At 42.9% G+C, this 16,713-nt stretch overlaps 1 protein-coding gene across 1 annotated transcript in view; it reads right to left on the minus strand.

Moving 5' to 3' along the window:
* Positions 1 to 16,713, minus strand: part of LOC100380636 (5'-3' exoribonuclease 2) — a 29,229-nt gene that overhangs the window by 9,455 nt on the left and 3,061 nt on the right. The window contains exons 8-23 of the mRNA XM_014204881.3: positions 16,584 to 16,634; positions 15,294 to 15,451; positions 15,004 to 15,078; positions 14,675 to 14,808; positions 14,507 to 14,564; positions 14,151 to 14,258; positions 13,833 to 13,877; positions 13,317 to 13,460; positions 10,023 to 10,111; positions 7,213 to 7,348; positions 5,351 to 5,458; positions 5,144 to 5,233; positions 2,382 to 2,454; positions 2,129 to 2,212; positions 1,711 to 1,808; positions 85 to 164 (exon numbers count right to left, since the gene is read on the minus strand). Of these exons, the coding sequence (XP_014060356.1) occupies positions 85 to 164; positions 1,711 to 1,808; positions 2,129 to 2,212; positions 2,382 to 2,454; positions 5,144 to 5,233; positions 5,351 to 5,458; positions 7,213 to 7,348; positions 10,023 to 10,111; positions 13,317 to 13,460; positions 13,833 to 13,877; positions 14,151 to 14,258; positions 14,507 to 14,564; positions 14,675 to 14,808; positions 15,004 to 15,078; positions 15,294 to 15,451; positions 16,584 to 16,634 (1,531 nt within the window). The remainder of the gene's footprint in view (positions 1 to 84; positions 165 to 1,710; positions 1,809 to 2,128; positions 2,213 to 2,381; positions 2,455 to 5,143; positions 5,234 to 5,350; positions 5,459 to 7,212; positions 7,349 to 10,022; positions 10,112 to 13,316; positions 13,461 to 13,832; positions 13,878 to 14,150; positions 14,259 to 14,506; positions 14,565 to 14,674; positions 14,809 to 15,003; positions 15,079 to 15,293; positions 15,452 to 16,583; positions 16,635 to 16,713) is intronic.

Raw genomic sequence — 16,713 nt, forward strand, 5'->3', positions numbered from 1 at the left:
TCACACATGGGTTAGCCATGATTCTCTCCAGAGAAGGATAAATAATGTATCAAAAAGAGTGATGAGAAAATAGATGTTCCTTACTTATCTGGTAGGATAGGGTCTCCGTCAAGATTTAATGTACCTTGAATTCCATGGCATAGTTCCGCCGGCATCTCGGTGCCCTGAGGTAAACAGAAATAATATTGTTTTAAGTTCATTTTAATGTAATGTTTATGTATTTAGCCAGGATAGCCCAGTCAGTAATTGCCACTGTTTAAGGGAGTTCTTAATACTTCTACTACATAAATAAACTCAGCAAAAAAAATAAAATAAACGTCCTCACTGTCAACTGCGTTTTTTTCAACAAACTTAACATGTGTAAATATTTGTATGAACATAACAAGATTCAACAACTGAGACATAAACTGAACAAGTTCCACAGACATGTAGCTAACAGAAATGGAATTGAGTACTGCAGTACATCTCCTCATGGACTGCACCAGATTTGCCAGTTCTTGCTGTGAGATGTTACCCCATTCTTCCACCAAGGCACCTGCAAGTTCCCGGACATTTGATCCAACAGGTCCCAGACGTGCTCAATGGGATTGAGATCCGGGCTCTTCGCTGGCCATGGCAGAACACTGACATTCCTGTCTTGCAGGAAATGACGCACAGAACGAGCAGTATGGCTGGTGGCATTGTCATGCTGGAGGGTCACGTCAGGATGAGCCTGCAGGAAGGGTACCACATGAGGGAGGAGGATTTCCCTGTAATGCACAGCGTTGAGATTGCCTGCAATGACAAGCTCAGTCCAATGATGCTGTGACACACCGCCCCAGACCATGACGGATCCTCCACCTCCATCCCGCTCCAGAGTACAGGCCTCGGTGTAACGCTCATTCCTTCGACGATAAACGTGAATCAGGCCATCACCCCTGGTGAGACAAAACCGCAACTCACCAGCGAAGAGCACTTTTTGCCAGTCCTGTCTGGTCCAGCGACAGTGGGTTTGTGCCCATAGGCGACATTGTTGCCGGTGATGTCTGGTGAGGACCTGCCTTACAACAGGCCAATAAGCCCTCAGTCCATCCTCTCTCAGCCTATTGTGGACAGTCTGTGCACTGATGGAGGGATTGTGCGTTCCTGGTGTAACTTGGGCAGTTGTTGTTGCCATCCTGTACCGCAGGCGTGATGTTCGGATGTACCGATCCTGTGCAGGTGTTGTTACACGTGGTCTGCCACTGTGAGGACGATCAGCTGTCCATCCTGTCTCCCTGTAGCGCTGTCTTAGATGTCTCACAGTACGGACATAGCAATTTATTGCCCTGGCCACATCTGCAGTCCTCATGCCTCCTTGCAGCATGCCTAAGGCACATTCACGCAGATGAGTAGGGACCCTGGGCATCTTTCTTTTGGTGTTTTTCAGAGTCAGTAAAAAGGCCTCTAATGTCCTAAGTTTTCATAACTGTGACCTTAATTGCTTACCATCTGTAAGCTGTTACTGTCTTAACAACCGTTCCACAGGTGCATGTTCATTAATTGTTTATGGTTCATTGAAAAAGCATGGGAAACAGTGTTTAAACCCTTTACAATGAAGATCTGTGAAGTTATTTGGATTTTTACGAATTATCTTTGAAAGACAGGGTCCTGAAAAAGGGACGTTTCTTTTTTTGCTGAGTTTATTAGGTGGGTTGATCAAATTGCAGGGATGCTGCATTCTTGCGATACCTCGTGAGATTCTCCACGGTACAGTTCCTGGATGAAGTCACAGATAGAATGGGACTTCCCCACAAACAGCATATCACTGCCAAGGCTGTTCCTCTTGTCTGAAACAAAGAGTGAACACATCAGCTGACTGACTAGGTCAATATTCAAAAGGATTCCTGTAAGGGAGTACTTTACATATTAAACCTATTGATCGGCACTGACAACTGTCATTCAAGAAGACATTGCTTCCTGTGTTCAATTGGTAAACCTCACACGCGGAATACTTCCGTAACAAAGTAGTGTTAGACATTCATCTTCAAGGAGTTTTCACACTTCGAATACTTCATTAATAAAGTGCTGTGACTACCACTTAAAACATTCATATTCTGAAGGAGTGGTTTACAATGGTGGCTTGAAGTTGAAGAAACCCATTACTCACTTTCCTCTGGAGAGAGGTTTGGGTAGACTTCAGCCAGGGCTGCCCTGAGCCGGCGCTCATCCACGAAGGGCAGCAGCGCAACGCCTACACACAAAAGGTGAAAACGCATTCAATTGAATGCATCTCAAAGTTATTTTTCACATTAGCGCTTTAGTGTTAGCCATTCGAAACCCGGAAGAGCAAGCAAAGCACACTGACCTGCAGTGCCATGCCAAGGTGTTCAGGTCAATGGTCAATTCATCTGTTGACTTACCTTGCCAAGCATACTTCTTTCCATTCAAGTCAATGGCAAAGTCGTCAGGGTAGAAGTCAATGATTGAGGACTCCTGTTGGAGAACGAGTGTCAGGTTGGGGAATCAGTGACTAACAGAAGCAGCGAAGCAGTTTAGCAACTAATATGATCGCAACATTGGTCACACTTTATTATTTGGATAGTATCCCACACAGACAATATCATTTACAGTGAGCTGCAAACATATTGGGACTGTACTTTTTTTTTTTAACTGGGCAAGTCAGTTAAGAGACATATCTCCCTCACTAACTTTAAACATCAGCTATCTGAGCAGCTAACCGATCGCTGCAGCTGTACATAGCCCATCTGTAAATAGCCCACCCAATCTACCTACTTCATCCCCGTATTGTTTTTATTTACTTTTCTGCTCTTTTGCACACCAGTATCACTACTTACATGCCATCTGCTCATCTATCACTCCAGTGTTAATCTGCTAAATTGTAATTACTTCGCTACTATGGCCTATTGCCTTCCCTCCTCACGCCATTTGCACACACTGTATATAGACTTTTTTCCCCCTATTGTGTTATTGAGTGTACGCTTGTTTATTCCATGTGTAACTCTGTTGTTTGTGTCGCACTGCTTTGCTTCATCTTTGCCTGGTCGCAGTTGTAAAAGGGAACTTGTTGTCAACTAGCCTACCTGGTTAAATACATTTTTTTATTTTTTATAAATAAAATTCTTATTTACAATGGACGGCCTACCCCAGCCAAACCCACTGGACCAATTGTGCGCCGCCCTAAGGGACTCCCAATCATGGCCGGATGTGACACAGCCTGAACCATGAAACTCCAGCACTTTGGATATGAAATGAGGAAAAAGATTTTTAAACACTTCTACATTATTACAGATGGTCCTGAATGAATCATGAAAAATGATGATACCCAAGACATGCTAACCTCTTCCCATTACAATAGAGCCCCACAGTGGTGTCATAATACTCTCAGACAAGGTAACTTCTAACATTTTTGCGGGGGGGATGATTTAAAAAAAAAAAAAAAAATACACAAAAGTATGTAGACACCCCTTCAAATGAGTGGATTCGACTATTTCAGCCACACCCGTTGCTGACAGGTGTATAAAAAATAAAAAATTCATCAAGCACACAGCCAAGCAATCTCCAAAGACAAACATTGGCAGTAGAATGGCCTCACTAAAGAGCTCAGTGACTTTCAACGTGGCACCGACATAGGAAGTCACTTCGTCAAATTTCTGCCTTGCTAGAGCTGCCCCAGTCAAGTGTAAGTGCTGTTATTGTGAAGTTGAAATGTCTAGGAGCAACAACGGCTCAACTATCAGCTCATAGAACTGAACCGCCAAGGGCTGAAGAGTGTAAAAATAATGCTCGGTCGCAACCCTCACCACTGGAAACAACGTCAGCACAAGACCTGTTCGTCGGGAGCTTCATGAAATAGGTTTCCATGGTGAGCAGCCGCACACAAGCCTAAGATCAGCATGTGTAATGCCAAGCGTCAGCTAGAGTGGTGTAAAGCTCACCGCCATTGGACTCCGGAGCAGTAGAAACGCATTCGATAATGAGTGGTGTTCTTGCAAGCCAAAGAACACTATCCCAACCCTGAAGCACAGGGGTGGCAGCATGTTGTGGGGGTGCTTTGCTGCAGGAGGGACTGGTGCACTTCACAAAATAGATGGCATCATGAGGATGGGAAAATTATGTGGATATATTGAAGCAACATCTCAAGACATCAGTCAGGAAGTTAAAGCTTGGTCGCAAATGGGTCTACCAAATGGACAATGACCCCAAGCATACTTCCAAAGTTGTGGCAAAATGGCTTAAGGGCAACAAAGTCAAGGTATTGGAGTGGTCATCACAAAGCCCTGACCTCAATCCTCTAGAAAATTTGTGGGCAGAACTGAAAAAGTGTGCGCGAGCAAGGCGGCCTACAAACCTGACTCAGTTACACCAGCTCTGTCAGGAGGAATGGGCCAAAATTCACCCAACTTATTGTGGGAAGCTTGTGGAAGGCTACCCGAAACATTTGACCCAAAACTAAACAATTTAAAAAGGCAATGCTACCAAATACTAATTGAGTGCATGTAAACTTCTGACCCACTGGGAATGTGATGAAAGAAATAAAAGCTGAACTAAATCACTATTATTCTGACATTTCCCACTTAAAATAAAGTGGTGATCCTAACTGACCTAATATAGGGCATTTTTACTGGGATTAAATGTCAGGAATTGTGAAAAACAGTTTAAACGTATTTGGCTAAGGTGTATGTAAACTTCCGACTTCAACTGTACCATAAATTTGTATTGGGCCCAATATACTCAAATAACCAAAACAAACAGCATATGCATCCAACAAATGTGTCTAGTCACAAGCTTGATGTAGTCATCGCGTGCTAGAAATATGGGCGCAAATAAACTATTTTAATGTAAATGAATTTGTCCCAATACTTTGTCCCCTAAAATGGGGGGGGGAGGGTGCAGACTATGTACAAAAAGTGTTATAATTAGTAAACTGTTCGCCTGATATGGATGAAACTACTCTCAAATTAAAGCTGACAGTCTGCAGTTCAGTGTATCATTACAAATCCAAAGCGCTGGAGCACAGAGCCAAAAACAACTAAATGTCTCACGGTTCCAATAGTTTGAGCTCACTGTATATTTATGACCTCCCTATATGTGATCTACAGATGCGTACACTATCAACGATAACATTTTATGCTGAAAATGTGCAATATCAAGTGAAACTTACTGGGTTGCTCATGAGTGAGCGCCATGTTTCGGGCAGGAAGTTTCCACTGGCGGCAGGGAAAACACCCATCAGCTGCTCCAGGGGCTTGAACTGAAACACACAGCGACAACAGACTAGAACCCGCCACACAGAACGCTACAGGCTTAAACCAGGGGAAGACTGAAGTGGAATGACAGGGAGAAAAGCCTGCAGTCAGACCATTCTTACCGGCTTGGTCCCAAGCTCGAAGTCGGTGAACATGCCTTTGATGTCTTTGAAGTCTGAGGCGAACGGGGCGTAGTGGAACGGGAAGTACCACTTCCAGGATGCGCACCCCTATCAAAAGCAACAGAAACAGTTAATGAGACGGGCCGGACAAATAATCCTCCAATACATCACCAACTCCACTGACAGTGGACTAATTAGATGACTGGCTAACTGGGGCCCAATCACCGCAGATTTTTACTTATCTTTTATTTATTTGTGTAAATATTCATTTGCAGAAATGGCAATTCAACAGTAAAATAGTAAATAGATATCCTACTAAAAAGGATGCCTAAGTGTGAATAAATTCCATTTAATTATATAGCCTACATGACACTAATCTAGGTGACATTTGCCAGTGAGTATGACTGACATTTAAATCTTATAAGATTGCATACTCAGGGAAAAGTGGAAAATGGAAGTAGTAGAGGTTGCTAAACCATGAAGTTTAATCAGTATAAGGAAGGAATGGTGGGAAGGGCTTGGCAATGGGACATCCGTGAACATGTCCCAAAAACACTTCCCAATACCAGCTAAGTACCTCTTCACTTACTAACAAAATGAACTGAAATTCATGTCATCCAATATTTAATGTATTTTCATATATACACACACACACAGGCAGAGGTGGTAAAAAAAATAATATTAACCCAAAGAATCCAACCCTGAAAAGCTTATCCTCGGGCTAGTAAATGACCATCACCGAATGGCTGGTTAGAATCCTCTTCTCGTAGAGAACGAGGTCCCCTAACCATTTCAACAGTCTTCACATCAGACTTGGCAAAACTAATTTATAAACAGAGACAAGTCTATTATGAAAGATAACTCATTCAAATAACAAAAAGGTGGTGCACTTTGCCAACACAGGATAAGAATGCGTGAGTCAGAAAAAGAAAAAAAGCCAAATACCCATGTTTAAATATTTACATAGAAATAATCAAATTCACCGGCACAAATCGGAGGTTTTTAAACGAACAACGTGACAAATCAAGGTAACGCCATGTTACGCAGAGCGATCCTAATAATAACTATACATTCGGGTGTGAGCTTTAGCTTTGTGTTTTGGCTTCCGACTAACCCGTTCCGTTTTCCCACAGCGTTTGGCAACATGTGTGCACGCATCATAACTCCAGTGGCACAACCAACCCGGGTGAATGTCTGGCGGAAACTAAGAGACAGGTCTCCATCAATGGAGGGCCTGGGTAATGAATACATTCAGGCCGTCCCCCGGGACTGCTGTTGATTGCCGAGCATGTGGTGTCAACACAAGGGCCTTGCATGCACAGGGCTCACAACCATCTTGGACAAATCCCTAAACACCAGTCTAAAAATCAGACTAGGATCTTCTGGAGAGAACCGACACCTAATTATTACATTTTAAGTTAAAGATCAAGATCTGCATCTACAACTAACATTTAAAGCGATATTCAGCGACCGTTTTGTTTGGGGGAGGGGTCGTTCGGCGACAAAGCAAACAGAGTAGCGAGGACAGCTTGAGCCATCAGATACTGAACAAACATCTCCAGAGAATACTCCGTAATCCCCTGAGACCTGAAATTATGGGTTGAAGTGTACATTTTCAAAGAGACGGAAAAAATAAAAAGTCCAATTTCAATTTAATACTACTCAATAAACAGTAAAATAATTGACCATTGAAAGATGACCCATCCAATTTGACCAGGCCTTGGGGTTTTTAAAGCCCATTCTGAGAGGGCCGTTATGTTAGTTCTCAGCTGTGCATGTTAGGCTTTTAAAGTAAGGCCTTATGTATGTGACTCTGCATCCCGTGCATATGACAAATAAACGTTGATTTGAGTTAGTTGTACCTGGTAGTAGTATCTCAGGACCCAGCAGAGACCCTCCACATAGGACATGACCACCTTCTTGCGAAAATCATCATCAGTCGCGTCAACGTCAAACTTGGTCTTGTAGTATCGCTGCTTCCAGCCATCCTCCCACAACCTAACACAGGGACAGTCGTATTCATTTCCCCATTCATGCACATGGAGTGGTGTTCATGTTCTATTGCAGGGGGTAGGCAACTAGATTCAGCCGCGGGACCATTTTTGGTCAGGGCGCCGGAACATAATTATAATCATTTTACGGGTGCGCCAAAAAAAAAAAAAAAAACACATCTTGGTCAACCGAGAGTCATCTGTTCTTTCGGCCAATCGATTCTTAAACATTGAGAGAGAGAGAGACATATACACACACATTATGTTTGAATAAAATCCACTATATGTAGGCTGACCTTTTCTGCTTTGAGCACTGCGATTAAAAATGAAGATGCATTTCAAAAAATAGGAAGCCAGAGATCAATTTAGCCTAGCCTGAAAAAAATAAAAATTAAAAAAAATAAACTTTTCCCGACCCCCCTCCTCTCACTGACCTTTGCTGCGTTACGCTCCTGACTTTGCCGGTAATAGGCTACACCAGCGATCAGCAACCTTTTCCATTTGGAGTGTCAAATTCATCTACAATTTCTACTGATCTGCATGCCAGTTATGATTTTCATATGCACATTTCTCATTTATAATAAAGTTTTTATATCTCAAAATAAATGGTAATGTGGTTAATCAAAATTCTAAATGAAAATTAAAACAAATCTAAAAGTAACTATTGCCCATTTGTAAAAATAACCTACATAAAGCCAACAAATCAAAACATTGCAGCCTACAGGAAGAAAATATCCTGATGAATATGAATATCCTATAAATCACATTGGCTACGCATGGCCTGTCTGCAAGGAACTGGAAACATTGCATTACCCATTGTAATAACTGGGTCCTGCCTGAAACTCCTGCTAGCAAATTTGCAACATTGTACAATACCCCATAATGACAAAGCGAAAACAAGCTTTGAATTAAAAAAATAATAATAAAAAAAAAATAACGGAAATACCTGTTGCAGCATTGAGGGTCCCCAAGAACAGTGGCCTTAATTATTAAATGAAACTGCCAAGACTCTTCCTAGAGCTGGCCACTCGGCCAAACTGAGCAATCCGGGGAGAAAGGCCTTGGTCAGGGAGGTGACCAAGAGCCTGATGGACAATCGGAGCTCTGGAGTTTCTCTGTGGAGAATCTTCCATAAGGACGACCATCGCCGCAGCACTCCACCAATCAGGCCTTTATGGTAGTGGCCAGACAGAAACCACTACTCAGTTAAAGGCACATGGCAGCTCGCTTGGAGTTTGCCAAAAGGCACCTAAAGACTCTCAGATCATGAGAAACAAGATTCTCTGGTCTGATGAAATCAAGAATGAACTCTTCAGCCTGAATGCCAAGCATCACGTCTGGAGGAAACCTGGCACCATCCCTACGGAGAAGCATGGTGGCAGCATCATGCAGTGGGATGTTTTTCAGCGGCAGGGACTGGGAGACTAGTCAGGATCGAGGCAAAGATGAACGGAGCAAAGTACAGCGAGATCCTTGATGAAAACCTGCTCCAGAGCGCTCAGAACCTCAGACTGGGGCAAAGGTTCACCTTCCAACAGGACAACGACTCTAAGCACACAGCCAAGACAACACAGGAGGGGCTTTGGAACAAGTCTCTGTCCTTGAGCGGCCAAGCCAGAGCCTGGACTTGAACCCGATCTAACATCTCTGGAGTGACCTGAAAATAGCTGTACAGCAATGCTCCCCATCCAACCTGACAGAGCTTGAGAGGATCTGCAGAAAAGGGGAGAAACTCCCCAAATACAGGTGCCAAGCTTGTAGCATCATACCCAAGAAGAATCGTTGCTGTAATTGCTGGAAAAGGTGCTTCAAAGTAATGAGTAAAGGGTCTGAATACTTATGTAAATGTAATATTTAAAAAATATGTTTAAAAAAAAAAACATTTTTTGCTTTGTCACAATGGGGTAGTGTGTATATTGATTCAATAGTTTCCCCCCTCAATTTTAGAATAAGGCTGTAACGTACCAAAATGTGGAAAAAGAAGGGTCTGAATACTTTCCGGAGGCACTGTATATAATTTTACTTAACTTTGGGGGGCCCGAAAAAAGTAATCACTCGCCACCCTGTTGCTGACTCCTATTGTATAGATGACAAAGCCATCTAACAAGCAAGAATGAAAGCCCAGGCCCTGCTCATCAATAAAACCATTCTCAGCCTTTGCATTGTTTGTCACTATGCCGAGTAACATAGAGCACCATTTCCTCATCTTACATACAGGACCTGGTAATTACCATAGTAGTCCATTTCTATGAAGGCTTGGCAGAAAAACTAGTTTGCTTCTTTAGGAAGTAGTTTAATGGTTTCGACATACTAGTAGATTGGCGATGCAGTGCCATTCTGCACACATAATCAAGGATGAGCAGCATCTGTCTAGTCCATCCTCCACACTGGCCCACAAGGAGAGCAGCCTAGTAACAGGAAAGCCTCCATGAATACCAATTTAGCCCAATGGATTTAACAGCTTTGGCGAGCGCGTCAGGAATTTGAGAATATTCCTTCTTTCCATATTAATCACTTGCATGGACTAGGAGAGGGTGGTTGGAGGTGGTAGGAAACCACAGAGGGGCCCTGCAGTGGAGAGGCATAAATCACACCATCTCCCTAGCTGAGATGCCTGCCTGGTTGGTTGACAGAGTACCTGGTTGACTGACTGGCTGATTGACTGTAGCGTAGGCATTTACCTGACATTGTCTTCAGGATCTGGTTCGCTGTCGCTGTCCTCGGCTTTCCGCTTCACACCCCGGCCATCCTGCCCATCACTGGTCCCTGCCTGGACAAGATACAAGACGGAGAAGACAGTCAGGAGACAGCATACAAGGAAGACATATCCTTAGAAATAAATATCCCCAAACCATCTTTCAGTCTGACAAGAAGCAACCCGCTAAGCAACTTAAAAAATGAAAGCTTGTGGACAAGGTTTCCACCATCGCGGAGGACGCAAGAGCGGTTGGGACTGATATTCTCCTGTGTGTGCGAGCTCATACCTGATCCTATTGCAATAAAACCACCTCAAGTAGAGAGTGCAGACCTTCCCCTTTGCCACGCTTCCTTTGTGAACACCTTATTCATGTGCAAACTCGGGCTATTGTTCTCATGCATTTACGTAGCAAAGGCAGAGCGAATGGAGGCACTGTAACTGCTTCTTACAATGTACATTCATAAACTTTAATAAATTACTTGGAAAGACTGGCATTAATAGAAAACGGGTACCGCGCTCAGACTTAACATCAGGTACATACAGGGCTCCAAATTAAAATTCTTCATCGGTAGCAATGACCTACTGCTCCGATATTTTTCCGGAACACGACAAACGTAAGCCTATGTAACAATTAGGCCAGACAAACTTGATTTACATTTTAACAGATGCCCCTCTTGACCTTTTATTTTTGCCAATTGATGCACTGTCCGCTCGAGGATTTCCCAAGCTGATACCCAAGAGTAAAAGACCAAACCACCTCAGATCACATGCTTGTTAACATTCGGGGCCTCGGATTGGACAGTGACACCCGCTCGGAACCATACGTGCAGATATTTCATTTCTCTAGCATGCCAGCGTGGCTGAGGACGGTGGAAAGTCCTCGTTATAAACAATATCAACAAACCAAATCACTGGCCAGAGATCAGAGTATTCATTAGCAAAGCAGATAGTATTGGACAGCCAGATTGAAATCAAAATGAGCGACGACATCGAAGTGTGTCGGCTGCATGGGGATTCGCGATTCATAAATTACATTTTACCGGTTCTGCCTGTAGCAGGTCGACAGAAAACAAAAGACAACATTAAATGTGGACCTTTATCATGCGCTGCCGAACACAGCCCGCATATCCTGCAAAATGCATTGCCAGTGGCACATGCCGATCAGGAGCTCCACAATGATGCGGTAACTGACTCCAAGGTGGGGGCTTTTCATGGCAGCCAGATGAGGCAATAGAAGGAGGATGTGGTGAGTGATTGACTGTATAGGCCGACTGGGCTCAAATTTGCTTCAGTGGATTGACGCTTCTAATTGCACATGTTAAATAAATAAAAATGTATTCTATGGCTGGATTTTAATGTACTTTTTCCAATGCTACATGACAGACCTTGAATGATTGTCTATCTACAAAGTAAAGGCCTAGTCTATGTAAGTCACTTAGGGAAAAAAAATCTCATTTAGCAGATGCTTTTATTCTAATTCAAGAATACAATTTAACAAATATTTAAGTAATAAGGGACAAGAGGCAGTGCTGTATCCTGAATACAGTCACAGGTAAATGCCGTTCAGCACTACACGATAGCGGAGGGCTAGTCAACCCATTTATCTGGGCACAGTTCAGTCTAGGTACAACAGAGATGTTTCCGAGGTCGGACATGCAGACAGCGAGGCTTAGATTAACCCCCGCCCTACCCAACTAAATGCCAGGGAGCAAGGGGAAATAATGTGTGAGTTTAGATAAATACAAAAAAATATATATACTAAATAAAAAAAACTCAGCTCACCTTTTCAGAATAAATAAAATCTGTTTAAACAGTAAACCATCTTTGTCTGGCCTAACCAATTAAAACCAGTTCTGTATCAATGAGGTTTGTGCAGTAGGCTATAGGCCCAATACATAATCACTATGCTTGAATAGCCCTGTGTTGCCAATGTTGTTCTTCTCAGGCCATATTAAAATTAAACTTCTAAACTTAAGGTTTATGATCACACTGGTAATAGATTAGTTGTATTACTTGTGAGGTACACCCACGTGAGCATAAATTAAATCATTTACTGTATATTTTTACTGGACTGATTGCATCTGATGGTCACCACCCCTCTGCTCTCCCTCCTGCAGCAGAGACTGACCTTGACCAAAAAGAGGACAGTCTTCAAGCTGATGGTGGAACTCAAGTCGCACCGCATTATTTCTACCTCATGCACAAATTTACAAAAGTTGCTAATAATCGCTAATAATTACAGCAAAATATTTAGGAGCACATGAGACCAAAAATGGTCACACTTTAAAGCCCTGGATACATACAGACAACTGTCAAAATAAATGAAACGCAACAAAGTGTCTTAATAGGGCGTTGGGCCACCAGAACAGATTCAATGCGCCTTGGCATAGTTTCTACAAGTGTCTGGAAATCTATTGGAGGAATGCAAAGACATTCTTTCACGAGAAATTGCATAATTTGATGTTTTGTTGATGAAAAGCGCCCATAAGTGTTCAATTAGGTTGAGATCTGGTGACCAAGGCGGCCATGGCATATGGTTTACAATGTTTTCATGCTCATCAAACCATTCAATGACCACTCATGCCATGTGGATGAGGGCATTGTCATCCTGGAAAAGGCCACTCCCATCAGGATAGAAATGCTTCACCGTGATCACTCAGAATGGCGGTGTATTTGCCGTTTAACATTGCACGCTAAGGGGTTGAGTGGACCTTAATCATGCCAGGAAAACGTACCTCACACCATAACAGAGCCGCCAGAACCCTCATTTACTGTATATACACACACAATTTAACATGGACAAAATTCCTGCGCTGCATTTGATCAATACAAGCCATAAATTCTGGTACAGTCTTCAAATCACTACAAACTGCAACTGTAAAGTTAATGTTGTGCAATTCCACACATTTTGCAATAGGGAAGAGAAATTAAGCCGTTTTAAAGCTAATTTCCTGCAATTCTACACATTTTGCCATGACTTACACCATGCTCATATGATATGAGTGAGAGTGACTAACAAAATCAAATGGGGGGGGGGGCACCTGGAGGTCAGGTCTAGAAACGTCATCGATGTCAAGTGCCAAGCAGTGGTCTTGGTATGACTCGGTTGGGAATTGAACACCCAATCTCAGAGCAGACACTAACCACAGAGTTGTACGAACGTCCCATATCGCCTGCTGCACCCTAACATCTCATTAGTGGCAAGTAAATAATAGGAGTCTTCCTTCTGCACCAAGTTAACCAGAAGCAATATCCCCATGATCAGCCCTCATCATACCCTGTTGTGCTGGTCTCTGCCCTGCATCCTCATATCGAAGGCTTGGTGCCGGGCATTCTGAACCACCTCAGGTCTGCCTCTGCCGCCAAGGGCCTGGGGGGCAAACTGACCGCTGGTCAGGAAGGATGGGCCCTGCTGCTGAGCCTAGGGAACACAAATTCATACACATACTTTGTCACAATTAACAATGTAAGTTTTCCCACTTGTTTCGTAGTTCCTCATTTCCAAATCTTGCAGACTTTTGGTTTCCCAGGTCTAAATTAGTCACTGTCCAAAGAAAGAAGAACTAGCACACAATGCAGCAGCCCTCAAGGGCCAGAGTTGTGCACCCCTGATTAAACACATCTAGTGAGGGAACATTTCAAACAGTTCTCATCTTCAATACAGAGCTACAACATAGACAGTTTTAGAATAAATGAAAAATACCGTGTGTGATTGCCCATTGAGGACTGAGGGCTTCATTCAAAACATCTTGTCAAGCAAATAGCTATAACATGGGTACATCTTCCCACTTACCTTCATCCTCTTCTTTTTCTCCTTATTCCTTCGCTTGAATCCCTCCTACAAGACAAACCCCATTAGTTACACAAACAGTGGAGCTGGAAAAGGACATGGCTTTCAGTTCACAATGGCTAATTCCCTGACTTTGGCATCTACATTATCTTAAATGATAGTGTCAAATACCTACCTGAAAGAGCCATTTTAAATCAAATACCCATGCATTGGTTAATGTAAATCATATGGAAAATCTCCCAGCCCAATGTTTAGCCAGAGAAGAATATAATCCATTGAGCAGTAATTTCCCTGCTGAAAGCTCCTGATCCTCAGTCTTACATCATCCTCTTTGCGCTTCTTGAAGATGTTGTCCTCAGCCACACCGATAGCCTGCATGATCAACTCAACACTCTCCAACTTGACAAAGCCATTCTCTGTGATGTAACCCTGTGAGGAGAGACAAAGACCAAGTTAAGGCTATGAACAAATACCTGGTCAAGGAGGAAAGTCAGGACAGCTTTTAAGGGCATGTGTCCTAGACAACTTAAGCCTAGTCCTGGACCAAAAACCTTTTTCAATGGAGAATTCCAATTGAGCATGCTTTTTAGTCCAGGACTAAAAATCAGTATTTGGGAAACTGAACCAAATAATTTTCTTGGAGGGGACATACCTAAGCCTACACTGACAACACTTACCCCAGTCTTGTGCACAACATCTTTGTAGATGCCCACCAGTCGATCTATCGCACCCTCTCTGAAAGACAAAGTATCATCAACAACTGAAATGTATGGAAAGAGCAAGAATTCATTGTTGTCAAGGTGTTTTCAAGACCGTAAGCATCATCTCAGTTCAGTCAGGCTTACCTAATCTCTAAGGACGGTAAGTGAGGCAGGAAATCATTGCCAACGAAGAAGCACATGAAGACCCAGTCGTCGACAGTCCTCTCAAAGTCAAAGGGAAAGGGCAGACTGGCCATTGTCAACTCTCGCTCCAGGTACTGTGGAAAAGGAAAAAGACCTTGATAAATACACCTAAAACTGGAGAGACTCATGCCTCAACATCTGATCTGAAGTCAAGGACGTATTTCACACATAACCAATAACACAACGGATTAGAGAATTACTAGCTACATGTCCAAAAACACAACTAGCAGTCTTTTTAGAAATTCAAGAAGACATCTGACAGAACGTACCTCACGCAAAACGCACAGCCTGATGAATATGAACTCCTGTTCAGAAGCCGGCATAGCGTCTGCAAACTCATCATGCTGCAATAAGAACACAACATTAGTCAACGCTGTTGATCAATGTAGAGCAAATGGAATGTTGACCTTTTTAGGGGAGGTTTATTAAAAGCATAGTGCTGGACTAAAAACCAAACTCAATGGAGAAGCTCCACTGATAATGATTTTTAGTCTTGGACTGGGCCTAATCTATGTCTGTGAAACTGGCCCTTGGAGACACAGCTATAATGTCAATGTACCTCTCCCTGTTTCTCCCTGGCCACTCCCTGGCAGTCCTTGAGCTCATGGCCTTTCTGTCCACACATAGCACAGGGCCTGGGCTGGTTGGGCTTGAACTCCTCTCGGATGATGGTGAAATTGGGCTCATGAGTGGCAAGGCCCAGCATGATAAGGTCAGCTAGGGAAATCCAAAATAGAATATGCAAACAGAATTGAAGAGGATATTCAGCAACTTTTGGATAACAGTGGCAGTTGAAAGACCGTCTATTGTTAAATGTAAAAACCCACGTGTTTCGACCCTTCAGTATTTTTGTGCAAACAGAAAATCTTGAATACATTGAAAGGCTGAAAATAGCTCTGAAGTACTGCATTTTATACCTGCTTTGTCATCTGGGACAATTAACTCAGGTTTCTACGGCATTATGTTAATTAAATGACCTAGTCTACATTATGAGCCATGCCTGCATTATCATCTACAAATGCTAATATAAACGTACAATACCATGATTTATCCATTTGGAAGGAGGGGGAGAGCGCTGCGCCCAAAATGGCACCGTTTCCCTAGAAAGTGCACAACATTTGACCAGAGCCCCACAGACCCCGGTCAAAAGTAGTGCACTAACATAAGGCCTAGGATGCCATTTGTGGCACAGCCGGAATGTATCAAGCTCCTCTTCAAGCTAATTACATACAATAAAATCCCTCCTTTGCTCACCAAGTGCATCATGAACCACGGAATGCTGAAGCTTTTATCTATCATGTCCTGTGTAAGTGCACCCATTCAAAACTAACTGGCCATTAATATAGCAGAACAATAAGGCCTGCAGAAAACAGTGACGCTCTATCGTCTGACAATGTACAAGGTTGGAGAGTTACAAGTAATGACAGTAACTGTTTTTAAGGACTGGAAACTAGGAACCTGTCTATATGCGCGGTATCACGAACTTCATTATTAGTCGTCTCAAACGTAGTCTTAGAAAAACAAAGCATGTACACCGTCACCCACAGACCTTCAGCCCGTCAGGCTCAATAAGGTAACATTGTATTCCCTACAATTATTGACAAGATCAACAAAACCTGAATATGGATCACTGTGCATCGACATACCTTCAAGTTGGTTTGACAAGAGTCTTAACAGTAATTGTGGGATCTAATTTGCTTGTCTTTACCCATCATGCTCTCTCATAGTTAGAAGTTGCAGGATATATAAAAACACAGCTTTGGGGAAAGCTCTTGCTATAGACGCGCAACACTCTCCCATTGTTGGTTACTCTTCAATACTTAAGAGACCCTTGTGGTGCAAAGCTTACCGTCCGCTCCACAAAGACAGTGGTGTGTGTTGGGGTCATGGTGAGGCTGAGCTGTGAGAAACAAAAAAGATAAACGGATGGAGTATGAGTCATTACATATAGTTAGCATACATGTGATTGCAGAACTTGA

The sequence above is a fragment of the Salmo salar genome, chromosome 06, assembly GCF_965601325.2.
Source record: "Salmo salar chromosome 06, fSalSal1, whole genome shotgun sequence".
Lineage (NCBI taxonomy): Eukaryota > Metazoa > Chordata > Actinopteri > Salmoniformes > Salmonidae > Salmo > Salmo salar.